Source organism: Cucurbita pepo, chromosome 14, assembly GCF_057944985.1.
Source record: "Cucurbita pepo subsp. pepo isolate OVF chromosome 14, ASM5794498v1, whole genome shotgun sequence".
Lineage (NCBI taxonomy): Eukaryota > Viridiplantae > Streptophyta > Magnoliopsida > Cucurbitales > Cucurbitaceae > Cucurbita > Cucurbita pepo.
In genome coordinates, this window is record NC_141811.1 from 11,210,449 (window position 1) to 11,238,273 (window position 27,825).

The 27,825-nt window shown below is 38.1% G+C and overlaps 3 protein-coding genes across 3 annotated transcripts; 1 reads left to right on the top strand and 2 right to left on the bottom strand.

The window, feature by feature from the left end:
- The first annotated feature begins 8,492 nt into the window (after nucleotides 1-8,492).
- Nucleotides 8,493-10,088, top strand: LOC147789593 (exopolygalacturonase-like). Its single transcript, XM_087117352.1, has 4 exons — nucleotides 8,493-8,648; nucleotides 8,734-9,033; nucleotides 9,108-9,626; nucleotides 9,717-10,088. Exons 1-4 carry the CDS (start codon nucleotides 8,514-8,516, stop codon nucleotides 9,945-9,947), a joined length of 1,185 nt encoding a protein of 394 aa, XP_086973478.1. The 5' UTR covers nucleotides 8,493-8,513; the 3' UTR covers nucleotides 9,948-10,088.
- Nucleotides 10,089-12,298: 2,210 nt separating this feature from the next.
- Nucleotides 12,299-18,257, bottom strand: LOC111809742 (putative trehalose-phosphate phosphatase F). The gene is made up of 14 exons (XM_023696142.2): nucleotides 18,106-18,257; nucleotides 17,880-17,993; nucleotides 14,879-14,991; nucleotides 14,263-14,769; nucleotides 14,036-14,176; nucleotides 13,885-13,956; nucleotides 13,684-13,809; nucleotides 13,502-13,558; nucleotides 13,312-13,413; nucleotides 13,158-13,235; nucleotides 13,001-13,070; nucleotides 12,846-12,916; nucleotides 12,675-12,767; nucleotides 12,299-12,556 (listed from the first exon to the last, which is right to left on the bottom strand). Exons 4-14 carry the CDS (start codon nucleotides 14,554-14,556, stop codon nucleotides 12,497-12,499), a joined length of 1,164 nt encoding a protein of 387 aa, XP_023551910.2. The 5' UTR covers nucleotides 14,557-14,769; nucleotides 14,879-14,991; nucleotides 17,880-17,993; nucleotides 18,106-18,257; the 3' UTR covers nucleotides 12,299-12,496.
- Nucleotides 18,258-22,277: 4,020 nt separating this feature from the next.
- Nucleotides 22,278-27,171, bottom strand: LOC111809837 (flavin-containing monooxygenase FMO GS-OX-like 3). The gene is made up of 7 exons (XM_023696274.2): nucleotides 26,475-27,171; nucleotides 25,985-26,055; nucleotides 25,047-25,199; nucleotides 24,887-24,969; nucleotides 23,855-23,990; nucleotides 23,602-23,775; nucleotides 22,278-22,621 (listed from the first exon to the last, which is right to left on the bottom strand). Exons 1-7 carry the CDS (start codon nucleotides 27,058-27,060, stop codon nucleotides 22,400-22,402), a joined length of 1,425 nt encoding a protein of 474 aa, XP_023552042.2. The 5' UTR covers nucleotides 27,061-27,171; the 3' UTR covers nucleotides 22,278-22,399.
- Nucleotides 27,172-27,825: the final 654 nt, after the last annotated feature.

A 27,825-nucleotide genomic window follows, 5' to 3' on the forward strand; every position in this document is an offset into this window, starting at 1 on the left:
TAGTGTATGTTCGTTGGACAAGAAAAGTGGCCCAGCGGTGTGCGAACTAACATGTATGGGTTGTGTGTAGAGTAAATGGTGCACGTCCAAAATTACCCGTTAGAACAGCACCGTAAGAAGACAGATTGGAAGATAGGTCCCATCATCTCGTTTGCATGTGATTGTTGCATTTAACCCCAATAGTTGGGTCACTTACGGAGTATTTCTCTTAAATACTCAAGCCATGTGCTACTACATTTTTCAGGTTAAGGCAAGGCGTTCCTGTACGGCTGACGACGACATCGCAACTCGAGATTATGGCACATGCATAGGATAGTGGTATTTATTTTCTTAGACTTAGGCTAGAATAGGATGTTTTTAACTTATTTGTTTTATTTAATCTTTTGTAGTGTCGTTTTAAAGATGTTTTCGACACAAGTAAGTCCATGTTGTGTTTTAAGATAAAGGTTATGTTTTATGGAATTTAAATGAAGTCTTCCGCATTCAATGTTTATATCATATACAGTAACGACCTTAAATTAGGTAGACAATTTCGGGTCGTTACTGCACTATTGTAGTAGTAAGACAGCAATTGTGCAATAGTTATTCTAACTCCACGAACAAGTCAATCATGTGAGATTCAAACTTGGTGGACAAATATTCTTATAATTGGAATGAAATCAATGCCATAAGTTAAAAATGAATAAGCAACAACTACAAATATTCTTATAATTCCTACGCCTAACATCGGCATAGCTCTTTTGCCTACTCTTTGCGGTACGCATCCTTACTCTAATTTTCTGTACCGCCTCGTTGGTGATGCGGACCAGCTCGGGTCCTACTAGTTCTCGTTCTCCTACTTCGTCCCAGCACAATGGGGATCTACACCGTTTTCCATACAACGGTTCCAAGGGTGTCATCCCGATGGTTGCTTGGAAACTGTTGTTGTAAGAGAATTCCATTAAGTGTAGTTTAGTGTCCCAACTCCCCGTGAAATCCATAACACATGCCCGAAGCATGTCTTCCAGGATTTGGTTTAATCGTTCTGTTTGGCCATCAGTTTGTGGGTGAAAGGCAGTGCTAAAGTTGAGGTACCCACATTTTTTGTGAGTCCGCGCCAAAAGGCCGACGTAAAATGCGGGTCCCGTTCTTTGCTCCTTAACCAGACAAAAAGAACCTCCCTCTACATACACCGCGGTAAAGCAATTAATTCAATTCCCTGCGGCGGAACCTTAACTCTTTGGAATAGGGACTAGGTCGTCTTTCTTTATTTCTCCTGAACCTGTATTCCCTTGCCAGATTGCCCTGATCTTTCTACTCTGTCGTCTGTTGCCTACTTACACTTCTAACTCTCTACTGCTTGAACTCTGTATGTAAACTCCTTTCTTTACCCGATCGATTGATTTCCCAAGGTAAAAGCCAAAGAGCCAATACTCCTTCATTCTCGTTCACGTTACCTCCTGACTGAACTATCCTTGAACTTGGTAAAGCGTAAGTAGTTCTTTGAATGCGTACTCCTCTTTTTGTTTGTTTGAGGTTATTTATTGAGGTAAAGCATATGAAATTCATTTAGTACTCTCCTGTAAGACCGGAACTCCATGCAACCTCACAATTCCTTTAACATACAGTTGAGCCCAGCTGTCTACTGTATATATGTTGGCTTACCCGGTAGGAAATGAGCCGACTTTGTCAGACGATCGACAACCACCCAAACTACCGTGTAGCCCTTTAGTGTTTTGGGTAGGCCTACTATGAAATCCATAGCACTGTTTTCCATTTCCATTTCGGTATACTTAGAGGTTGTAGTAGCCCGGTGGTTTTCTGCCTAGGGGCTTTTACTTGTTGGCACACCGACATTTACTCACGTACTCCGCGATACCCTTTTCCATACTTCGCCACCAGAAGTGTTGTTTCAAGTCTTGATACATCTTTGTTCCACTTGGATGTATCGAGAAGGGTGAGTTGTGTGCCCCAGTTAAGATTTCGGTCTTTATTTCTCTCACCAGTGGGACACATAAACGCCCTTGACATAATAGTCTGTCATCTGTTGACTTAGAAAAACCGTGCACTGGGCCTGCTTTCAACTGTTTTAGGATTTTGTTTAGGCTTGGATCCTCACGTTGTGAGTCTATGATCCTTTGTCTGAGCGTGGGACGCACTGTCAGTCGGGCTATTTGGGCTGCAACCTCCTTGGTTACTACCGCTATGTCAGCTCTTTCGAAATCAGTTCACACTCGTGGCTCCCTTGTGATGAGGGCCGACGAGTGTACTGCTTCTCGGCTTAGTGCATCAGCAACTACGTTTTCTTTTCTAGGGTGGTACGGGATATCTTTGTCGTAATCTTTTACCAGCTCTAGCCATCTACGTTGTCTCATGTTCAATTCTTTTTGTGTGAACAAGTATCTTAGGCTTTTATGGTCCGTATAAATTGGTCTTTTCGCCATACAGGTAGTGTCGCCAAATTTTTAACGCGAACACCACCGTCGCCAACTCCAAATCATGTGTAGGATAGTTTTTCTCGTAATCCTTTAGTTGGCGTGACGCATACGCAACAACCTTGCCATGTTGCATCACTACACAACCAAACCCCTTCTTGGATGCATCACTGTAAATCACGTATCCCACAGAACTTTCTAGAACCGTGAGAACTGGGGCAGACACTAGTCTTTGTTTTAGTTCTTGAAAGCTGGCCTCACAAGTATCGTTCCAAACGAAAGGTACGCCTTTTTTTTTTTTTTTTTGTCAATTGTGTGAGAGGCGTAGCTATTCTAGCAAAGTCTTGGACAAACCTTCGATAGTAACCCGCCAATCCCAAGAAACTCCGTATCTCGATGACCGTAGTTGGGCGTTTCCATTTCGTGACAGCTTCTATCTTGTTGGGGTCTACTAAAATTTCGTCTCTAGACACTACGTGCCCCAAAAACGAAACCTGTCGTAGCCAAACTTCGCACTTGGAGAATTTGGCATACAACTTGTTCTCCCTTAAGATAGTTAGGGCTTTGCGAAGGTGCTCTTGGTGTTCTAGGTCCATTTTTTAGTATATCACGATGTCGTCTATGAACACAATCACAAACGAGTCTAAGCACTCCTTAAATACTCGGTTCATTAATTCCATGAATACGGTTGGGGCATAGGTGAGACCAAAAGACATTACCACAAACTCATAGTGGCCATATCTGGTTCAAAAGGCTGGTTTCGTTATATCTTCATTTTTAATCTTAATTTGATAGTATCCTGATCTAAGATCTATTTTCGAAAACACTGTCGCCTCTCGTAGTTGGTCAAATAGGTCCTCGATGCGGGGTAATGGGTATTTGTTCTTTACCGTCCTCTTGTTTAACTCCCTATAATCAATGCATAAACGCATAAAGCCGTCTTTCTTTTTTACAAACAACACTGGCGTACACCAAGGGGACACGCTAGGTCGAATGAAGCATTTATCTAATAGGTCTTGCAGTGTGATTTAAGTTCTTTTAGTTCTGCTGGTGCCATGCGGTACGGGGCCTTAGAGATGGGTCCCGTTCCTAGTTCCAGTTCTATTCCAAAGTCTACCTCTCGCGATGGAGGGATTCCTGGGAGGTCCTCCGGGAAGACATCTATAAATTCGTTTACTATGGGTACTGTATCTATTGGTTTTTCCTTTCCTTTTGTGTTTACTGCACAGGCTAGAAACGCCCACCCCCCCCCCCCTTGTTGTACCAGGCGTCTCGCTTTCATCATCGATATTATTTTTGGGGTGGTACCTGTGAAGGTTACTTTAAACTTAAAGGTAAGTTCATTTGGAGGTGTGAATATCACCTCTTCTTATGGCAGTCTATGCTAGCAAAGTTTTCGGCTAGTCAGTTCATTCCTAGTATGACGTCAAAATCCGTCATATCCAATACTTTTAAGTCTACGTGGATGGTTTGTCCAACTATTACCACTTGTCCGCCTTTTACTCTATTTTTCGTAACTAGGTCTACCCCTACTGGGTACCGACCGACAATACGTGCATTAAGGGTTTTAACTAAGTTTATGATTTACTTGTAACATTTTCTACATTCTACCATATAATTCAGATAAAAGAAAACATAAATATCGCAATGTAAAGACATGCATTGACACCAGATCACATCACAACACAAAATCATACAATATCATGTCATTCAACATTTAAAGTCAACCGCATTAAATATATCACAAAAATTATACATCCCTCATACTACGCAAGGTGTACCTGACGACGACGGGGCATCGGTAATTGGACCGTGGAACATGCCAAGCCTACTTTGTAGGCTAGTCTACAAGATCTATAACCTAGGGCTCTGATACCAATTGTAATGACCCTAAATTTTACCTACTTAATCTAAGGTCATTACTATATCTTGAAATGTTTTAATTACATCAAATGGGCTCTTATCATAAATGCGACTTACACTCGCCTTTTATTACCTCGTGAAAAAGGAAACGAATGCAAGGGAAAGAAAGGAAAATGAACAATATTGAAATAATTGTCTAAAACTACCCTATGGTTTATTATGCGATTACAATTCAACCTATACTAACTTATACTCATGATGCAAACAGAATTCAACCTATACTAACCTATACTAGGAAATGAAAAACAACTACCCTACGAATGTGCTACGGTCCCGGGGTGTACGATGTCGCCGTCGATCTCACATGGGTGCCTTGCCCTTATCTGAAAAAGTAGAGTAGCACAAGGCTTGAGTATTTCTAGAATACTCATTAAGTGACCCCCTATCGGGGTTATGCAACAATCACATGCAATGAGATGATGGGATCTATCTTTCGTTTCGTTTCCATACGGTGCTGTTCTAACGGGTAACTTTGGACGTGTATCATATACTCTACACACAGCCCATACGTGCGAGTATGGGCTCACCAGCTAGTTCGCACACCGCTGGGCCACTTTCCTTATCCGGTGTGCATACTCTAGGAGCCCTATATGCCGAACACCCGTTAGAACTAGTAACCGTCACGACAGCGCTATGGAAAGCATAACGATCGTTGTCCTGCCATTGGATGTACGCGTCCGTACCCTCGTGATGGGATAGGGGTATCCCCCAGATGCATGAACACACATAATGCATGAGGTCCCCATTACTTCTACATTTATCATTAATGTACATAACCCCCTATCACATTTCATGCTTACATGTCATTCTCATTTTCAATTTACTTATTATACATATTTCTATCGCGGTTATGTTTCTAGGCAGTTTACCGTATTTCATGTTTACAATTCATGTTGTTTACATTCAAATATTCCATACAATCATGCCATAATCATATAGGAACAATATAAACGTCACATGCATTACGTATCACCTCAGACTAAACAGCATACATAGCATACATTCATGTTCACATGCATTACGTATCACCTCAGACTAAACTGCATACATAGCATACATTCACGTTCACATGATTACGTACTTAAGCACAACAATCTAGCATACAATTTAATGACATGTGCAAATCTACGGGCACGTGCCACCATACAACAAATAACGCGTAACCTATGACGGGTGAGCCACTTACTTGGTAGGCCTTAGCCGAAGTACTCCCTAAAATATAAACGTAAGCTCCTAACTCCTCGTAAACGTTCTACGCTTCCGTTGGTGGTTGGTTCCTATTGGATCATTCGACACCTTCCTTAGTATTTCACAAACATAATTAATTTCCAACTTGAATTTGTGAAATACGACCTTAAAATGATCTATTTTACCTTAATCGAGGCCGAAACTAAGTTCGGGAGGGTCGCAACGGTGACAAACAGGTCGGAAACAGGTTTCCGAGTTGAATAAGCCTCGGCGCCTAGAAGCCGCCGCCGAGCGGATCAAGCCGCCAGAGCCGAGGGGTGTCGCGCTGCAAATGTGCCACATGGCACAACTACAGGGCGACGCGTGTGCAGTGGTCTCGGGTCGAGGCGCGGGTGACGGGCCGGCCTGGGCTGAAGGAAACGTGTAGGTGGGTTGGTCTGTGCGTGTCGAGCGTTGGATTGGGCTTGCAGGTCTCGGGTTGGTTGGGTTTTTGCTCTCGGGTCGTGGCTGGTGGGTTAGGCCGTAACTGGGCTTACGGGTTTGGGCTGAGGCGACTGGGCCGCGGGAGTCGTCGGGTGTTGGACTGACTTATGGTGGTTGGACACGACTCGGGTCGCGGGATCCGGCCCTCGGGTCGTACTTCGTCTTCTTCACCTAGTTGCCTGCGTTTTTTCTGCGACCTCTCTCTCTCCTCGTTAACGTCGTTTTGACGTCCTTTTCCCTTTTTTTTCTCCATTTCCGAGTCCCTTTCTCCCCCTAATTCCGTTTCTAGTATTGGTTTGGTTTATAAAGGCCTCACACTCCCGAATCTGAGAGGGTTCGAAAATCCGACGTTCTGTCTCCCTTGCCGCAGTGTACAACGTGTAGGACTCGTCTACATCTACCCCTGATGTGTGTAAAAGGCTTTGGGATTACTTTTGTTGCGTAAAATGTAGGTTTTGACGTCGATTTTATAGGGTTTGGCCTCGCCGAAGTTTTGTCGGATTTTCTCTGTTTTCTTCGTTTTCACTTATTTTTTCCTTCTTTGCAGGTGACTTGGGGTGGCTGAAGGTCGGGATCGAGTTACCTTGGCGACCCAGACTTCGGCCGCCCTTTGTGGGTCGTGTGCGGACGATAACTCCGGCGTTCACCGGAGTTTTCGATTCTACCGACGACTTCGTTTTTTTTTTTTTTTTTAATTTGATCCATTACATGAAGGATGATAGGATAAAATTAAAAAAGAATAGTAATTTTTAAGGAAGTGGTTAATAAACCTTGAGGGGAACCAAACATTCTTTATAAACGGTGTGGAAACCTCTCCGTATCAAGACACGTTTTAAAAACCTTGAGCGAAACCCGTCCAAAAAGGACAATCTCTCCTAGTTTGGGGTTGTTACAAATGACTTCAGAGCCACACACAGAGTGGTGTGCTAGCGAGGACGCTAGGCCCCGAATGGGGTGGAGAGGGGAACAAAGCATTCTTTATAAAGGGTGTGAAAACCTCTCCCTAGCAGACCCATTTTAAAAACTTTGACGAAAATTTCCGAGATGACAATATCCCCTAATGATGGATTTGGACCTTTGCATACAGTGAGGTTAAAAGAGTAATATTGTGTAGTAAAGACGAAATTTATGGGTATTCCTGTAATTATATTAAAAAACAAAAACATGAAGGATGATAGGATAAAATTAAAAAAGAAAATGGGAGTGTTATCAAATGAGGGCGCAGTTAAGTGGATTAGATTAATCTAATTAACTTCTTTAATTTAAACTTTACTTGTAGATGTAGAGTGTACATAGGTTAAACTTTACGGTAAAGTTGAGTTGGGTTGTAATACTACGATTCGTTTGGATGACTCGACTAGAAAAATGTCAACTCGTAAACTAAACCCGATCTAAATCGAAAAAAATTAATCCAATCTTAATTTGAATTGAACAATCTGAATAGATTAGATTATTGAGTCAAATGAACAACCGAATAAGTGGATGTTTGAAAAATGGGATTAATACTTAGGGTTATAGATTTATGTAAGTCCGACCTTGACCCATATTTTAAAAGCCGTTGCTTATATTGGCAGCTTTAGAGTACCTCTTAAGGCCCAAATTTTCTAATTTAAGGGATGTTTTTAATTAGGCAATTAATCAGATAAGAAAAATAAGTAATTTAAATATAGGTTGAAAAAACAAAATAAAAGAAATTTTGAATTTCAAACTTTTATAATATATACAGTCCCGCGGGTTGGAATTTATGAAAAATTCATTGGTCAATAGTTTAATAAGACTTTTTATTTATACATATAATATATTATTTAAAAAATATTTAAGTCGGTGCAACGACTCATATAGAAATCCATCCTCTTTGGGGCCAGTGTCCAATCCCTTCGAGTCCCAGTGTCCTCGTTGACACTCGTTTCAATCGATGTGGGATCTCACAATCCACCTTCTTCGGGGCCCAACATCCTCACTAGCACTCATTTCAACCCATGTGTGATCTCACAATCACCCCCTTTGAGGCCAGCATTCTCGCTTACAATCATTCCCCTCTTTAAGATTTTTAAAATAAATTCACGTTTCACAAGTTGAGAAATATAATTTTTTAGTACGAGATTGAGAAATTTTATTAAATCTTACAGCAATCTAATCCAAAAACCTAAACCCTAAACCATAATAATTTAAAATATAAATGTGAATTGAAATATAATTAAATTCCTCATCTATAATAAACCAAAACAATATGAAACCTAACAATTTTTCAAAATAGAGAGAAATTTATGGAATAGAATTTAGTGAGGTAAATGCTTAATCATACGAAAGAATAGCACAATTAGTTAAGTATAAGTGGAGAAAGAAGAAAGCTAATAATAGCAAAGTTCTCTCCTTTTCATATAAATACTTCAAATGCTAAAGGGAACATTCAAGCATTTCACACAAACAATCTCCAAAAACAAGAGAAAAAAAAAACAAAAAAAAAAACAAAAAAACAAAACTAGAAAAACGAAGAACAAGAAGATGGGTATGAACATGAAGTCGATAACTCTATCGTTCGTGTTACTATTATACGTTTCTATAAGAACAGCTCAATCAAGTGATGGAGTTTTTGACGTAACAACATATGGTGCTAAGCCTAATGCTGATATAACTCAGGTAAAAACTAATATCAAATATATCGATGTTTAGATATTTTTACGATGATAAATCTTTTCTAATTATGTTCGTGATTTTTTAACAGATTCTAGAAAAGGCATGGAAGGACGCTTGTGCTTCACCGATTCAAAGTAAATTAATTATTCCAAAAGAGACTTACACGTTAGGTGTAATCACAATGCTTGGTCCTTGCAAAAGTCCAATTGATATTGTCGTGCAAGGAACAATAATGGCACCCGTAGATATAACAGGTGATGGTTGGATTCAGTTCAGATATGTCGACAAAATTTCATTAACAGGTGGCGGAGTTTTTGATGGACAAGGACAAAAAGCTTGGGCAAGTAACGATTGCCATAAAAACCCCAAGTGTGCAAGAATTCCAATGGTAAATACACTTAAATTAACCATTTGCAAATTTTAATTTATTGTTTATACTCATGCATGATCGTTTTTTTACAGAGTTTGAAGTTCAGCTTTGTAAAAGATTCAATTGTGAGGGACATAACGTCAAAAGACAGCAAGAATTTTCATGTCAATATCCTAGGTTGTAAGAATCTTACTTTCGACCACGTGACTATAAATGCACCGGGGAATAGTATTAATAGTGATGGAATTCACATGGGTCGTTGTGATGAAGTTAATATCATCAATTCAGTTATTGGTACTGGTGATGATTGTATCTCACTCGGAGATGGAAGCAGACAGGTAACAGTTACGAACGTGACGTGTGGACCTGGACACGGCATAAGCGTAGGAAGTCTGGGACAATATCTTGTTGAAGAACCGGTTGCTGGGCTTTATGTCAAAAATTGTAAATTAATTGGTACAACAAATGGCCTAAGGATCAAAACATGGCCGGCTTCTCCTGCTACTGGATCGGTTACTGATATGCACTATGAAGATATAACTTTGGTTGACGTCCAAAATCCAATTATTGTGGATCAAGAATACTGTCCATACAACAAATGTAACAGGAAGGTACTGGAATTACGAAATCTTTTATTTTCTTTATTTTATTTTAATTAGAAATAATTTCATTAAAATTGTGTTTATTTGATGTTTTTTCAGATTCCGTCGAAAATCAAGATAAGTAAGGTGAGTTTCAAGAATATTAGAGGTAGTTCTGGTACTGCAGTTGCTGTGAAGCTTTTGTGTAGTGCTGCTTATCCATGTGAAGATGTGCAGTTATCTGACATTGATATCACTTATACTGGACGTGACGGTCCAGTTGTATCTGAATGTTCGAATGTGAAACCGGTTGTTACTGGGATACAAAAACCTCTTATTTGTCCTTCGTGAGCGTAAGCTATTTCTACAAAAGATGATCGTTTGAGGAAGAGATTTAATTATGTAGTTTTCTTTTACGTTCTAGAGAATAAATTTGGAGTGAACAAAGGGTTCTCCTTTTTTGTATTTATAAATGAAGAGGAATAAAGTTTTGATCTTTATAAGGTTCCTTACCTTGTTGAACGAAGATCAACATTTGTTTGAGATTTGAATCACTCTAGAACGAAGTGAATGATTTTTAACATGAAACTTAAAAGTATATAGAATTGCAAGTAAACAATTCTAAACATGCAACTTAAAAGTATATAGAATCGCAAATAAACTTAGCTTTTAGTTAAAAGAAAGCACGAATGTTCTTTTTACTACATTTTCAAGTTTGATGATTGAAAGAACAAAAAAGATAGGATTAACAGCAGCTGTACCGTTGAGGTTGGAACCCTGAGCAGACTGCTGGTGATAAGTTGGAGGAAGGTGAGATCCCGGTCATTGTAGCACGTGTGTTGCCCAGGGCATAAGGGGCATGATGACTTGACATCATCCTCAGGGTGAGCTAACTCCAAAAACCCGTCCTTAGTTCGGATTGTAGGCTGCAACTCGCCTGCATGAAGTCGGAATCGCTAGTAATCGCCGGTCATACGGCGGTGAATTCGTTTTCGGGCCTTGTACACACCACCCGTCACACTATGAAAGCTGGTCATGCCCGAAGTCGTTACCTTAACCGCAAGGAGGGAGATGCCGAAGTAGGGCTAGTGACTAGAGTGAAGTCATAACAAGGTAGCTATACTGGAAGGTGTGGCAGCTAATGCTTGTTGGGTATTTTGGTTTGACACTGCTTCTCCTTTTCAGGGAGAGCTAATCCTTGTTGGGTATTTTGGTTTCCTTTTCAGGGAGAGCTAATCCTTGTTGGGTATTTTGGTTTCCTTTTCAGGGAGAGCTAATCCTTGTTGGGTATTTTGGTTTCCTTTTCAGGGAGAGCTAATCCTTGTTGGGTATTTTGGTTTCCTTTTCAGGGAGAGCTAATCCTTGTTGGGTATTTTGGTTTGACACTGCTTCTCCTTTTCAGGGAGAGCTAATGTTTGACACTACTTCGTTTGTTATTTCATGAGTTAATAAAATTCATGTCTCCTCGAAAAGGGACTTTTGGAATACCAATAGGCATTAAAGCCACTTTGATATTTGATATTTTATTTTAAGACAAATATTTAATATTTGTCTTATTATGGTGTCTTTCCATTTGTTATTTCCATTTATTACTATTTTTATATCTTTGTAATTTATTTGATTATAAATAAGATAACTGTGAATTATGCAAACATTGTTAATGGTCATGATTAGTCACACTTGCTAAATTAAAATTTTTTTAAAATACATTTATTACTCTAAATTATCATCTGTCTAACATTTTTAGCTATCCAAAAATAAATAAAACTTGATTTTCTTTAATATAGGTGATAATTTTTTCATACTTTTAAGTTTATATTGTATGATTAATGTCTTAGTTGATATTAGAATGGCGAATTTTAAAACTCTAATTAAAAGCAATCCTCCGAGAAGATGACCATTTGATGAAGAAATTTAATTATATAGTTGCTTTTTACATATTACTAGATATACCAAAAAAAAAAATATATACTAAGATAAATAAGTTGGAAGGAACGAACAAGTTGAAATGAACGAAGAGATTTCCTTTATTTTATTTATAAATAAAGAGGCATACAACTTTAAACCCTAAACCTTAAACCCTAATCAATTGGTCAAAAATTCTACAAAGACCTGTGCCAACACTTAATCTTATTTAGGTTTAAACCTTAAACCCTAATCAATTGGTCAAAAATTCTACAAAGACCTGTGCCAACACTTAATCTTATTTAAATGATTGAATCTGATGTTAAAAAAGTGTTTATTTGGATTTGATGTTAAAAAAGTGTTTATTTGGATTGGAATATAAAGTAATGCAATGAAAGTTAGATCAAGAAGCTTTCACTAATCGAAATGTCGAGACCGCACTCTTGCAATAGTAAGACAACAATTGTGCATCAGTTATTCTAACCTCACTAACAATTCAATCATGCGAGATTCAAACTTCGTGGACAAATGTATGCTTGAATTTCGGGTCACGTTTGAGACAAATGTTCTTATAATTGAAAAGAAATCAATATCATAAACTAAAAATGAATAAGCAACAACCACAACTTTGATGGCATATAATCCAAATAATAATTATGGATATTCTATTCTCATTTTCTTCGATCTTTTCAAAGGTTTTGATATTAAAACGATGCTGCTCTTGCTAGAAACAAAATTCTTCGTTTTAAAAAAAAGAGTTGGATATGCATGCACATATATGGCTCTTAGCTCGAAAGTAGCTCGAAATATCGCAGAACTGTGTTACGGTATTGTTATAAAGTAGCTCGAAATAATTCCTTAACTGAACATATCATAACCTCCCAAAGGAAGGGGGAAAAAGAGAACTTATTACACAAAAGAAACATGAAACTTGCCTATTCTAAATTCCACAACACACACAAACTGGATTGAATTCTTTGATGTACCAAATGAAATCAAGTATTTTTCTCCACCTTCTTCCTGCTTCTCACCAATCCCATCAGGAATTCCATTACCTGCACGCACCCCCACACCACCACCCATCACAATTCATCATATCATTCTTCTACTTCTTACTTCACTAATAATATTAACTTAAACGTATCAGACCCGAAAAGAAAATTCAAGACTGACCTCTGGGGGATCCCTAAGAGAGTAGAATGCGTTGGTCTCTTTAGGCACAGAAGACACCAAGATGCCGTAGCCTTGGTTTCTCTCCCGCAGCACCTGCGAGCAACAGCGTTAACAGACGACTCGAACCACCATATGATTCGAGGAGATCCAGCTACAAGAGGGATTCTTTACCTTAAAAGCATCTTCATCAGTTCTGTCATCACCAATATAGATAGGGAGCACGTCTTCACTTTCGTTTAATCCTGCAGGATTGTAGATTCGGGATGGGATGAGAATATACAAGCAAGCAAACTCTGAGCATTCATCTGTGAAGAATGAACAATTACCGAGAGATTCGAGCAGAAATTCAACAGCTTTTCCCTTGTTCCAATCGAACACCGGACGGATCTCTAAAACCTATAATGGGATTGAAGCAGTAGTCAGAGCACAGTGGGGAAAGAAACTCGAAATGATGGAACCGTTACAGAAGAACAAACAACATACCTTCCGCCCATGTGTTAATCGTAAACGTGGGTGGCCTTTTAGTACATCATGAACACACTGTGCTATTGTAGGCCAATTCTGAAGAAGAGGAAAGGGTGAACAGTTTAAGAATCCAAATTGTAAAGCCAAGCTTCGAAATAATCTCGAATCTTACCTTCTCATGTACATTCCGGTAATGTACAGCGGCACAAAACTTGTGGTTTTCAACTTTTGCGCCTCTAATATCCTTCGTCTTCTCGACGAGGGTTCCAAAAACCTACAAGAAAAATTAAATTTCTTACATACTATAAGTTTAAAATGTGATTCTAAGACTTGAAGATGTAAATAAGAAGAAAAAAGTGCACCTCGTCTATCATGGGCAAGAATTCCCTTGCGGGCTGGAACAGATTAACATCCTTACCCTGTTTTGTGAGTTGAAATTAACGAAAGCACAAATCATTAATGTGTGATTATCATGCTTAAGGGGGGAAAAACGAAGCAAGATATAAATTAGAATTCAAGGATCTTATTTTATTCCATCGCTCACCTGGTGGTCAGTAGATCTAGTACAGTTGGGATGGGAATTCAGCACTGTTTGACTCACAGGCCCGACAATGTCCATCCCATGACTACCAGCATAATAGAGTTCTGTTAGTCCTACCAAGTCAAAAACCTGGGGAAAAAAAAAGTTTCAGTAAGTTCTTGTCAAAACCCAAGAAACAGATCATTTCGGACGGTTCCGACGTACCTTTTCTCGCTTTCTTCCACTAATGATTGCCGTTGGAAAATATTTGGCAACATTTCTTACAGCAAAACGCATCTGAGAAAAAAATATTTTGTTGAAAAAATATGTAAAAAGAGGAAAGGTTGAGACGTTGCTGCGAGAATGATAGACGTACAGTATTAGACATAAGAGCACAATCTGGATCATCTACTATAGGAGAAAGGGTCCCATCATAGTCCAAAAAAACAGCTATTTTCTTATTTCTTGCGTAACTGGTTATTTGCTCTAGAGAGCCGAGTGCTGAAGGGTGCTTCAGCTGCAGAAGAAGAAAGAAAAAAAATGAGTAAATTGAAGTGGAAAAATTATAGGAGGTAGTTAAGATTTATAAGGATCAAACATTACCACCCAGGAGCTGTAAGCAACATCAGTATCGTCATCTGAAGCAAACTCGGCATCAAAATCCTTTATTTTCTTCCGAGGAGGAGAAGAGGATTTCATGGCATCCAACCAACCATTGGACCACACATCATCAAATTTTCCGGACTTCTTCCTAGGAATTGGGATATATTTACTTGGGGGAAAGGAAGCACCTGGTTGAGAGTAAGGCAAAATAGCAGAATGGATTCCTAGCCTTGATTTATTCATTGGTGCAGGTTCAGTGAGAACAGGAGATGCATGATTTGATGTCATGTCCATGTAGCAACTTAATACAAGAATAAATTAATTTGTAATACAGTTGGTGTGGTGTGGTGTGGTGTGGTGAGAGAGTATAGCTCGATCAAATAGAAATTTGTGCCCCTTGTCAAAAATAATTTACCCAACCCTTTTATCAATGAAAAACCAACGCTTCAATGTTTTCTTGTCACTACTGTTTGGTGAGCAGTCCATCAAGAGCAGTTTTCCTGAAAACTGTTGGAGAATCATACATTAAAAAAATGAAATTATTATTTGGGTTAAAAAAGAAAAAAAACAAGCCAAGATGCAGACAGGGAAAGACAAATTATGAAACAGTGGGTACCCTTTCATTGCCAAAACAGCACAGCATCTATAAAATGTTGCCCAACATTATTTGTTATCAGACCTTTGAGGAAGAAAAAAATACGTTTCGAATACAAGTGATTACCCTCTGTTCTGCATAGAAAGAGCAGGTGCATAAAGGTGGTGAGTAGCTCTAACTTAACCAGTGAATTCTCAAATGACCCAATTGGTAAAATATTGTCTACCCCATAATAATATCAGCTAATCAACCGTAGGAAATAGGAAACCAACAACAAAAACATGAGTAGAAGCTAACAGTACAGAATATTTATTATGTACCGCAGCCGCATATTAACAAATAATTTAAAGAAATACATACTTTAACCATAAACCGGATAGAATCAAACACATGGAATAAAATTTTCCGAATGGACCAAATATGGTCAACTCTAATAACCCATCTCCCAAAGATGGGCATAAAATCTATCGGGCATGCAATAAGTTCAGGTCTTGAAATGTTAACATTTTTTTTTTTTTTTTTTTTTTTTTTTTTGCAACAGTTCTCACATGCATATTCTCATTTCAGATATAATTTAGTTCTCAGCATTTGAATATATTTTATACTGACAAGATAAGGGGGAGGTTTAGAGAGATCTGACAGTGAACCATTTGATGAATTATTCTCCTGACAGTGCCAGAGAAGAAACTAAGGCAACAGAGTAATGACATCAAATTGAATGATATTTAAATAACGAGTTCTCAGGTGATGCTACGAGAGACGAATTGCTACTTCAACTCTGAAAATGGTTATAATGTTGTGCAAAAGATAATGGATGATTGATACATCCAAAGAAATCTGAACTTAAATAAATTGTCTTTGAAAACATGGCATTTAGTCTACTAGCTTCATGTCACAATGGAAGGAGGGCTGGACCATTAAAAGATAAGGAATGACTTCTAAATTTTTGACAAAATATTAGAGTGCAAGTGAAAATTTCAGTAAATATATTTAAGCATTCAACAGCCCACCTCGTTTTGGAATAATGTCCAGCCACATTTAACTATGGATAAGAATGCTTCAGGGCTTATCTACATATCTTTTATGCAACGAATCTAGGATTTTCTATTACAATATTAGTAATAGATTTAAAAAACTCTTCTGGGACGACAAAGAAAATATTGCAGGCATATCTACGGGGATCATGCGTAATACAAGCATATGGAGTAGTTTATCTCCATAATCAAAGCCCATGGATTAATATTTTTCTCGTGCCAAAAGTAATCGAGTTAATTAAATTGCAGGTTGAGTAATAGAGTACAAAAGGTAACATAGTGATGCCCTTTGTTTACAAGTTATGTATGGTAGTAAAAAAACATTGAAAAGCATGGGAACACTGTTTGTGAGTGAGAGAGACAGAAGGAGGATGATTACAAAAAACAAAAACAAAAACAAAAACAAAAAAGGTTTTCAATGATTATCCATATAATTTTTTTTTTTTTTTTTTTTTTTTTTTTTGGGTTCTATGGATGGATTTTAATTACTCCCCATCAAGTTTTCTCGGTCATCAAATAGATCAGATATATAGATCGTATTCCCATCTTGAAGAACTAAGAGAAACGGTAGTGTTCATAGCATATTACTGAAGATTGGAGAAGCCATAGACATGCTTCAAAGATGAATGATACACTCACATACTTCAATCAAAATGAAAAGAGTTTTTAATGATTTTCTTCTCATATTTACATCTTAAATTCTTTAAAAAAATCAAATCAAAACAAAACAAAACAAAAAAAATGTCTGGACACCTAGGCCCGGCCTACGGACCACAAAGTCATATGTCTCAAGACAGTTGTATCAAAAAGCCGAGTCCTGTAACTGGTAGGGCTGACTGGTTAAAAGACGAGACCTACACAGGCTAGTAATTACCGAACCCATTTCAGTAGAGCTCTGTGTTCCCAGATGTATCGACAATACTAAAAAAATCTACCTTTTGATGAGTGGGAGGAAGAAGAAAAGGCTACGGGTACCAACCAATATAAATACTTGTGTGATTGTAATGTAAATATCAATTTTATAAAAAAAAAGATCTCAAGGGATGCTACAAAAAGTTTCTTTTTCTCTATATTTGGCTCTTGGTGATTTGTAACCATTTATTCTTCCAGTACTTTATTCTGCAAGGAAGGATTCAGCCCCCATTTGTCCGTCCTTATGTTCTGTAAGGATTAGGCTTCTAATGCTTAAAAAAGGAAGAGAATAACTTGGGATCTAAATGGAAAAACAAAAAGTAATTGAAACTGAAAGTGTTCTTGATGAGAGGTAATTATTATAATGCACTGTTCAATTAAAAAAATAACATGAACCCAGAGGAAAAAGTATACACTAATGTTAAAGAAAAGAAAGTTATGGAAGCCCTTAAAGAAAAAGATGTGGCTGAAATGATATTATTTATTAACCAACTGCACGCCAGATTCCTAAAGGAAAAGACAAGACAAGAGGGCTTCTTCTCTCTCCCAGTTAGTTACATCAACAAAAGCACGTGAACTATTCTCAACAACGACGGTGCTCACAGTTCCCAGCAACCGACAAAATAGAAATTAGGGTAAAATTATCACAAGACGTTTAATGCTAAAGGATGGGGGAGAAAAAAAGGAGCTGTCAAATCAGTCGGTTTAGGAAGCTAACTTTTGAACAAGGATCCTATGTGCTAAAATAGGGAAATAAAAATAGCGATTAGAATCACTTACAGGAAAATCCAGAAACAATTATAATAACCAAAAACACGAACACAAGGCCAAAACCCGAGTTAAAAAATCACTAAACTGTAGAAAATGATCAGAAATCTACAGAAACGCAATAAGAAAACATCAAATATCATCGGAAATCGAAAATGTCGACCACACACAGAGATACACACAGAGCAAAAAGAAAAAACTCGAAAAGGTTCCTTACGACAGAGTCTCTGACAGGCTTTGATTAATAACAATATAATAAAAATGCGACGAAAAGAGGAAAAAAGAAATCGGAAGAGGAGAGGACGTACCTGAGTAGAAGTAATTAGAGACGTAACCTCCACTTCTTGTGGTTGCTTTGTGGTATGAACCAAAGAACACAAAAACGGCGCTGAACGGAAGAAATTCGAGATGAAATAAGAAACCTGAGAAGAAAAAGAAGGAAGAACACCGGAGAAAATCGGATCAAAACAGGGAAAATCTGAGAATATAGAGGAAAATGAAAGAAAACGGGAGAGAGAGAGAGAGGGAAAAAACCTTCGGTGGAGCGCAATGTTAGAGACGATGAAATCTAGAGCCAAACAGAAATGAGAGAGAAATCGATGGTAAAATGGTAAACACACGGGAAAACGAAAGGATTCGACGACGAGAAATTTTTGAGTATTTATAGCCTTCCGATTCCGTATTCAACAAGGCAACCCTCTTTTTTTCATCTTTATTATTTTTTTTTCTTCTTTTTTTATGGTTTGTTAGCTTATAACATTAATTTCTCGAAAAAAAATTTAACATTTTAAAATTATTTTTTAAGAACGAGACGGAAGATTCTATGCCAACGACTTAGATTTTAGTGTATTGACTTACTTGAAAGTTAGAATAAGTGTGCACAATTGCTCTAAGTTCAAAAGAGATGTAGTTGTTAGTGGTATTCGTATAACTCGATAACCCGACCAACCTAGACTATCCAACTAAAACCCATGTTAGGTTGGGTTGGGTTGGGTTGGGTTAGGTTAGATTTTCTCGAGTTGGGTTATATTGAATTTTTCCAGAAAATCAAAAAATTTGGATTAGTTCACAACCTTACATTTTCCTGTCGGATCAATCCAATCAACTAAAAAATATAGCTACGATCCCAACTCTACCCTACTTTTAATATTATTACGAAAAACAATAATATTTAAAGTTACTAATATTAATGCGTAAATGTTTGATATTTAATTGTAGGAGAAAAAGTTATTTTGTGGGTAAATAATTTTTTTTTAGAATATTACGTCATAAATATGAATTTACAACTGCTCTAAAATTACACCAACTATTTTCAAGTTTATTTTCATGCGATATCAATTATTATATAATTATTTTTTTAATATTTTAAGAGGTAAAATTATTTTAAATATTAAAATATATTTAGTAATTTGCAACTTCGTAAATTGTGTAAAATGTCTCTTTAATTATGAACGTAATTACACGTAAATTTTAATTTTGTATTTTTCTTTTAAAATTAATTGACTTAAAAAAATAATTAAATTGAGAAAAACGAGGGAGGTTATTTTAGTAATATGGTTTATAAAAAAAGAATTAAAAATTAAAAAAGGTTGTGTGGGACCCAGCAGGGGAAAACTTACACGTGTAGGTGTATGTTACAAGTCCCGACTCGATGACACATATGAAGAGAAGGTGTGACGTGGCCACGTGTCATGTGGGCCCAGTTACAGAACATTGGAGGGATGTGGCGCAGCAGTCGCCCCTTATACAGCTGGCACTCGTCGTCCTTGGCCGAGAGTTTTCCTTCTTTTTTTTATTTTCCTTAGAAAAATTCTGGCCGCCACGTTTAAAATATAAATTAGAATTAATTATATTTAATTTGTTATATTTTAATTTAATTAAATATACTGTTAAACTTTTCTTTAGTAGACCCGTTTTAAAACTGTGAGGCTGACAGTAATAAGTAACCGACTAAAGTAGATAATATCTGTTAATGGTGAATTTTTGTTATTATAGTGGGTAATTGTTAAAATGAGTGTAACGCAGTAAAAATTAGCATATATTCTTATTCTTGAAGTTAGAGATTCAAATCCTCGTATCGTGTTGTACTAGAAAAACAAATTTAAGAAAAAATTACATTACTCATATCGAACCAAAATGATTCGAGAAAAGAAAGGGTTAATTTATAAAGCTCGTGATATTAGATTTTAACCCTATAAGGAATCGTAAGGCTTAGTTGATAATTAAAATGTGATTTTGAAAAGTATAAGAACACCGTTTAAAATATGAGATCTTCCATTGGATGGAGAGTGAAACGAAACATTTTTTACAAGCGTGTGAAAACTTTTCCCCTCACAGACACATTTTAAAATGGAAAGTCTAAAAGGGAAAGCCTAAAGAGGACAATATTTCGTAGCGGTAGGCTTGGACTATGACAAATGGTATCAGAGCCAGTCACGAGGCGGTGTGTTAGTGAGGACGCTGAGCTTTTAACGAGGGTGGACATCAGGCAGTGTACCAGCGAATACGCTAGGCCTCAAAGGGGAGTGAACACCAGATGGTGTGCCAAAGAGGACGTTAGGCCCCGAAAGAGGTAGATTGTGAGATCTCAAATCAATAAGAGAGAGGAAGGAGTACTAGCGAGGACGCTAGGTCCGGAAAAAAGATAATTGTGAGATCCCACTCTATTGGATAGAGAACGAAACATTAAAATATATATTTATTTTATATATATATATATAGTAATCCTTAAACTTTCAAATTTATCTATTATTGGTCGAGTTAACTCAACCAACCCAAAAACAGAGTTACGACCCAATCTAACCCTACCCTAATTCTTTTATTATGAACTCTATTAGAGTTACTCGACCATGGATTGGTCCATAAAATTTATCTATTAGATGAACACGATTCTCCACAATGGTATGATATTGTCCACTTTGAGCATAAGCTCTCATAGTTTTACTTTGTGCTCGAGTATTCCTTGATTATAAACTTATGATCATTTCCTAAATTAGCCGATGTGGGACTTTTATCCAACATTCTCAATCCAACCCGTTGCACTTGTACCTGATCTCGGACCAAATACAATGATAAGGTTGCCAGCTAATCATTTGACCAAAACCAAACCAACAAACAGAAAACAAAGAGGAGACCCAGCAAATGAGGAACATGTTTGGAAAGTAAGTACTTGTTATATGATTACAAAATTTCCTACTCCTTTGTCAATTACTCAAAACTTGTTTGAAAACCCAATTCTATCTCCTATTTTACAAGGAATGAAAGTTATTATTTTCCGCCTTAATTCTCATTGGGTACATCAATCAACGGTTCTAATAATGATATGACACTCTAGGTGTAGGCTCTCGTGGTTTTGCTTTTGGTTTTCTCATAAGGCTTTTGTAAGATCTCGTATCGTTTAGAGAGGAGAACAAAACATTCTTTATAAATGTGTGAAAACCTCTCCCCCAGCATACGCGTCTTAAAAGAGAAGCCCAGAAAGAAAAAGTCTAAATAACACAATATCTGCTAGCGGTGGGCTTGAGCTGTTACAAATAATATTAAAGTCAGTCACCGGGCGGGGATACTGGCACCCCAAGGGAATAGATTGTGAGATCTTACATTGGTTGGAGAATATAGCGAAACATTCTTTATAAGGGTGTGAAAACCTCTCCTTAGCATACGTATCTTAAAACAATTCCCTCAAGTTGTCGCCTCTCAGCGGCTCGCAGTTGGCTTCTTTAGTTGATTTTCCTCTGGAGGCGGCTCGACAGCTTGACTCAGTGGCTACCCATGGCTGTCTATCGGCTTAAACTTCTCGATTTGTCGTTAGAAGTGTTCTAACCTAATTATCAGAAAATGTCAACGTAGCTACTATTTGAACAATTATTAATATTTAGCACACTACTTAAGACCAATTCTAGAATGGTTAAGTTATTTTGGCTACATGGTTAGACTTTAAGCTCGACTTTCTAAATGAACGGAACATCATAGGTGAACTGAATTCTAATTGAGCTGAACCTAAGAACGATCTACTAGGGCGAGCTTAAGAGCACCAAGAAAATGTCAGTATAGCTATTATTTTGAACAATTAATAATATTTAGTACAATTTAAGATTGGTTTTAGAATAATTAAGTTATATTGACTACATGGATAAACTCTAGACTCGGTTTTCTAATTGAATGAAATATCACAGGTGAATTGAATTCCGATTAAGCTAAATCTAAGAACGATCAACTAGGGGAAGCTTAAGAGCACCAAGAAAATGCGAGTATAGCTACTATTTTTGTGAGATCTCACACTGGTTGAAGAGGAGAACAAAACATTCCTTATAATAATGTAAAAACCTCTCCATAGCATACGCATTTTAAAACCGTGAGGCTAACAGTGATCCATAACAGGCCAAAGTAGACAATATTTGCTAGTCGTGGGCTTGGGCAGTTACAAATGGTATCAGAGCTAGACACCGAGAGGAGTACCAGCGAGGACATTGGGCCCCCAAGGGGGATGGATTGTGAGATCCCACATCGGTTGGAGATGGGAACAAAACATTCCCTATAAAGGTGTGGAAACTTCTCTTTAGTAGACACGTTTAAAAAATTTTAAGAAGAAAAAATCCAAAGAGGACAATATCTGCTAGCGGTAGACTTGATGAACTTAGCCCGTTACCATCAACAATATCAGGACTAACTATGCTTAACAACAAGAATCAAAAGCTCCAATTCAATGCTCTAATATGCTGTGTTATAAGCTGATATTATTGTCTTTTTTATTTTGAAGGCAAGATCCAACCAGGAGGAAGAATCAATAGCACATAAATAGATGTAATGCACACTAACACAACCAATCTTATGAAACATTCATATGTGAGTTGTTTTGACTTCTTTCATTTGTAGTAAACTTACTAAATTCCTCATAAGCTTGACGACTCAACTCGTCATCGTGCCAAACATCACGGAAGGACTCGAGATTGGCCAGTCTATTAATGTTAGTAGCAATGTACATTTCTTTTCTCCATTCTTCATATGCAGGATGACCACAAGTTGCTGCAAGCCAGTTCATGTAGGCAGGCTGCATTTTCACATCCATACAAAATATAAGTAAAAGTATAGACTTGAATGAATCTTGAGTTTAGTCTTGACTTTCTCGTTCATAAAAGGTAAATAGAAATCAAAACGATGATTAAACGGTTCCAAGTTTTCAACATGAGATTCGAACCCTCAACTTCTCCAAAGTCCAAACATCACAGTTATCACAATGGACTAAAAGAAACAAAATGATGATCAAACCGTTCCAAGTTTTCAACATCGAATTCGAACCCAGAACTTCTCCGAAGTCCAAACATCAAAGTTACCACAATGGACTAAAAAAAACAAAACGATGATCAAGCGATAAGTTTTCAACATGAGATTCGAACTCAGAACTTCTCCAAAGTCCAAACATCACAGTTACCAGAATGGACTAAAAGAAACAAAATGATGATCAAACCGTTCCAAGTTTTCAACATCGGATTTGAACCCAGAACTTCTCCGAAGTCCAAACATCAAAGTTACCACAATGGACTAAAAAAAACAAAACGATGATCAAGCGATTCCAAGTTTTCAACATGAGATTCGAACTCAGAACTTCTCCAAATTCCAAACATCACAGTTACCAGAATGGACTAAAAGAAACAAAACGATGATCAAACGGTTCCAAGTTTTCAACATCGGATTCGAACCCAGAACTTCTCCGAAGTCCAAACATCAAAGTTACCACAATGGACTAAAAAAAACAAAACGATGATCAAACGATTCCAAGTTTTCAACATGAGATTCGAACCCATAACTTCTCCGAAGTCCGAACATCGCAGTTACCACAATGGACTAAAAAAAACAAAACGATGATCAAACGGTTCCAAGTTTTCAACATGAGATTCGAACCAAGAACTTCTCCAAAGTCCAAACATCACCATGGACTAATGATGTTTAGTCAATTTTGGATTGGAACTAATTATTTCCCTCTTTTGTTCAAAATAATCATTCAGGCAAGTGACTAAGCATAAAACATACCAAAGAATCACCCAATTCGTGGGTCAGATGCTTGGGCTTGCCAGAGGCTTCAAGAGCTGCGTAGAAAGCTCTAACATCGGCCAACATCTCCTCTTTTGATGGAAGTGCAATCCTGTTTGATAAAACACCAGCAACCCAATTGCCTTGAAGCTCAAACAAGGGCAATGGAACAGCCTGCAGTACAAAGTAAAGCAAAAAAATTTATTCTAACAATAAAGCAAAGTCGAAGTTTGTACCACGATCGGATACTTGCCTTAAATGGTAACCCAACAAAGGAAAGCCCCGGGGCCAACGCTGGGGGGAAGACATGCTTGTATAGAGGTCCTACACGGTTCTCGTTCACAGTAACAATGCCATTGGTTTCAAGGAAAGGGTAATCATACTTGTACCTTGAACAAGAACATGAATATAAATGCTGTCAACTACCTGCAGTTCTTATGATAGTCAGCAGTAAAGATCAATCCCCAAAGCAATGTTTCAGTGAGATTCCAGTTTTTCAGACTCCAAGTTAACATTCTTACAATTTCAAAGAAGTTTTTGTTTCCCCAGTAATTTGCACCTGGAAAATACCAATTTAAATCTATGTATCACTATCCGTGAGATCCCTCATCAGTTGGAGAGGGAAACGAAACATTCTTCATAAGGGTGTGGAAACCTCTACCTAGCAGACGCGTTTTAAAACCGTGACGCTGACGGCAATACGTAATGGGCCAAAGCAGACGATATCTGTTAGCGGTGGGCCTTGACTGTTACAAATAGTATTAGAGCCAGTCATCGGGCGGTGTGTCAGCAAGAACGCTAGGCCTCCAAAGGGAGTGGATTGTGAGATCCCACATCGGTTGGAGAGGGGAACGAAACATTCTTTATAAGGGTGTGGAAACCTCTCCCTAGTAGACGCGTTTTAAAACCGTGAGACTGACAACGCTACATACGGGTCAAAGCGGACAATATCAGTTAGTAGTGGGCTTGGGCTTGGGCGGTACACTATCATATTCTACTTGATTCCAAAATTATCCTTTTACCAATTTTAGAGAAGTAGGTTGATCATTTAAACTCTCATTATTTGATAATTGCATCAACCTAGATGTGAAACTTATAAAGAGAATCCTACAGAAATGTGCTTAGCAGTTTTCTAATCATTAGAACTTTAAGCTCTGTTCTTCATTTTCTTCATACCAAGATTGCAATCTACATGTTATCTAATATCTACCATTGCTTTCACATATCGTCTTTCTCATCTTATTCTACCGACATTGAAAACGCAAAACAATCAAAAATAGCATACCCAGTGCAGTGCAGAATAACATCCACCGAAACGATGCACCCGTCTTGAAAGACCACTCTCCCATCTTTATGGACACTTTCGATCTGCAGTTTATAAGTAAATATTAGGACCTTAAAGACCACATTCGGAAGTAGAAATCGCCTCCAAGGCTCACTTATACCATTGGATGCAATGACACGCTATTAATACTTGATTGTGTGTCCAAAAGCTCTGTTTTAGCTGATTTACAAGCAATATGAATTTCTTTGGCAACCCCAATGAGCTCCTGAGAAATGTCCGTACCACTTGAAGAATAACCTATCACGACAACAACCTGTCCCAAAAGAAAAAGGAATAAAACATATTATGTTTATATTGGCATTAGATTTATATACAAAGACCTCAAAGTCATGAGTTTTTAGTTCATCTGTTTTTGTGAGATCCCGCCGATCCCACATTGATTGGAGAAAGGAACGAGTGCCAGCAAAGATGCTAGGCCCCGAAAGAGGTGGATTGTGAGATCCCACATCGGTTGGAGAAGAGAACGAAGCATTCTTTACAAGGGTGTGACAACTTCTTCCTAGCAGACACGTTTTAAAAACCTTGAGGGGAAGTCTGAAAGGGAAAGTCCAAAGAGGACAATATCTGCTAGTGGTGGGCTTGGGCTGTTACAAATGTCAGAGCCAAACACCGAGCGGTGTGCTAGCGAGGACACTAGGCCCGGAAGGAGGGTGGATTGTGAGATCCCACATCAATTGGAGAGAGGAACGAGTGCTAGCAAAGACGCTGGGCCTCGAAAGGGGGGTGGATTGTGAGATCCCACATCGATTGGAGAGGGGGCGAAAATTTCTTTATAAGGGTACGGAAACCTCTCTCTAGCAGACGCGTTTTGAAAACCTTGTGGGGAAGTCCAAAAAAGAAAGCCCAAAAAGAACAATATCTACTATTACAGTTTTTCCATGAGGCGAATCTAGGGCCATTTCATCACATTAATGGAAAAACTTAATTAAAATGTGTACAGCAGAGTTTAGACTCAGAAACTATGACTCTTCCCAACACCAACAATGTCAGTATGCCATTTAAATTGACATAGAATTCGGCAGAGCAATCTGAATGTACCTTACCCCGAAATGGTTCGGGACTGCGATAATTGTGACTATGCATCTGCTCACCAGGCCATTCATCGATACCTGGAAAGAACGTTTCGTTGTTACAAGACAATGCACATCACAGAGAGAACAAAACTCCAGTTACAAGCTTGTCATTGTATCAAGTATTCTTATAGACAGACACAAGACAACGTAAAACCAAAAAACACTGAAATCCAAACAAGAAACCTTATATTATGTGCAAAAATGATCGCAGTAAACGAGCAAGAACACAACCAATCTATGAACATGAAGCCTGCAAGAATAGAAATTAATGCACAAACTATCTCCCATGAGTAGCTAACCTTATCTAGAATGTACAGAACTCACATTTAAAGAAGAAAAAGTAAGATACCAATTCTATCTATCAACAAATTGCTAACCAAATCATAAATAAACAACCAAATCATAAATAAACAAAAGAACAATTGGATTAAACTGAAGAACTTTTTGGAATATACCAGGAATCTCTGCCACTCGAGGCAGCGAAAAATTCCCAACACAAACAACTACAGCATCAAAAGTTTCTTCATGAACAGCCCCATTTTCACATCGAAATCGAATCCTCCATTTTCCAAGCTCCAAACCAACAAAAACCACCTCAGTTCGAAATCTCACTAATTCACAGATCCCAAATTCATTAGCGAAATCTTCCAAATACTTCAAAACCTCTCGATGACCTGGAAATCGCCTCGGATCTCGATCTTCCCCTTCTCGTGGCACAAACGGGTAATCCCGAACGCCCATGAGTTCTCTAGGGAGATTGGTGCGTAGAGATTTGTAAAGGCTGCTATGGATTCGGGTCCGACCAGGGTTGACTCCAAGTGGATCGGATTCAATTTCCGGAGAATACACCCAGGTCCCTCCAATTTGACTGTTCCGTTCGAAGACGACCACACGGTGGCCCTCGCGGCTGAGCTCACGGGCAACGACAATGCCGCCGGCGCCGGCTCCGATTACCGCGACATGGCGGGAAGCAGGTTGGGATTGGGAATTCGGCATGGTCGATAGTTGAGGCGAAGGTTGGCAATTCAGAGGAGCTAACATCCGTTTGTTGTTTGTAGTGCAAAATTTCCCAATTGAAGAAGGAAATTGATTGTTGATGACTCATCGCCAGCTACTGATTTGGTTTGTATTTTTTGGTATGCCAACTTCCTTCCTGCCGTTCACATGCACATGCACAGTGTCACAATCATACTCTAACAACCCAACAGACTTATGTTGGAGTTTTATAGGCTAAAAGCAAATAAGCAACATAAGACTTTAATAGCTTTTAATAGCAGAGTAGGAAGAATTGACAACTAATACATTCCCTCTAGCTTATTTTGGGACATTTTGGTTCGGATGGATATAGACATGATTGTGGCAACTATTCATTCATCCCGACACAACAAGAATAAGGATGGATATAGACATGATTTTGGTAACCATTCATTCATCCTATATCGACACAACAAGAATGACAAGGGTCTATTTAACATGAAAGCAAGTAAAACGGGTTTGGAACGGGCATGCGGCCATGGACAATACGTCCTGGACAAAAGGATATATGATGTCTTCTCGACCTTGAGTATAAGAACTATCTCTCAATGTTGAAATTTTCGTGGGCGATGTTTCTGATCGACCCTTCTCGTCATCTGTCTGGATGACATTTTTTCAGTGAACATGAGTTGCTTCAGGGGTTTGTCTATGTCTCTCTCCTAGAGGTGTTGGCTTTGTGTCTCTTCCCAACATTTGGGTGATTACTAACAAGAGTTTTTGTGGATCTAATGAACCCGATTGTCAACAAGTAACTCAGCTAGCTTAAGTTGA

Coding starts and splice junctions, on each gene's coding strand:
- LOC111809837 (XM_023696274.2), bottom strand. CDS start 27,060: ATGTTAGCTCCTCTGAATTGCCAACCTTCGCCTCAACTATCGACCATG. Junction 24,970..25,046: donor GCGTGTCATTGCATCCAATG/GTATAAGTGAGC, acceptor TATAAACTGCAG/ATCGAAAGTGTCCATAAAGA. Junction 22,622..23,601: donor ACGAATTGGGTGATTCTTTG/GTATGTTTTATG, acceptor GTGAAAATGCAG/CCTGCCTACATGAACTGGCT.
- LOC147789593 (XM_087117352.1), top strand. CDS start 8,514: ATGGGTATGAACATGAAGTCGATAACTCTATCGTTCGTGTTACTATTA. Junction 8,649..8,733: donor CTAATGCTGATATAACTCAG/GTAAAAACTAAT, acceptor ATTTTTTAACAG/ATTCTAGAAAAGGCATGGAA. Junction 9,627..9,716: donor ACAACAAATGTAACAGGAAG/GTACTGGAATTA, acceptor ATGTTTTTTCAG/ATTCCGTCGAAAATCAAGAT.
- LOC111809742 (XM_023696142.2), bottom strand. CDS start 14,556: ATGGACATGACATCAAATCATGCATCTCCTGTTCTCACTGAACCTGCA. Junction 14,177..14,262: donor TTGCTTACAGCTCCTGGGTG/GTAATGTTTGAT, acceptor CTTCTTCTGCAG/CTGAAGCACCCTTCAGCACT. Junction 12,768..12,845: donor CTGATGAAGATGCTTTTAAG/GTAAAGAATCCC, acceptor TGTTGCTCGCAG/GTGCTGCGGGAGAGAAACCA.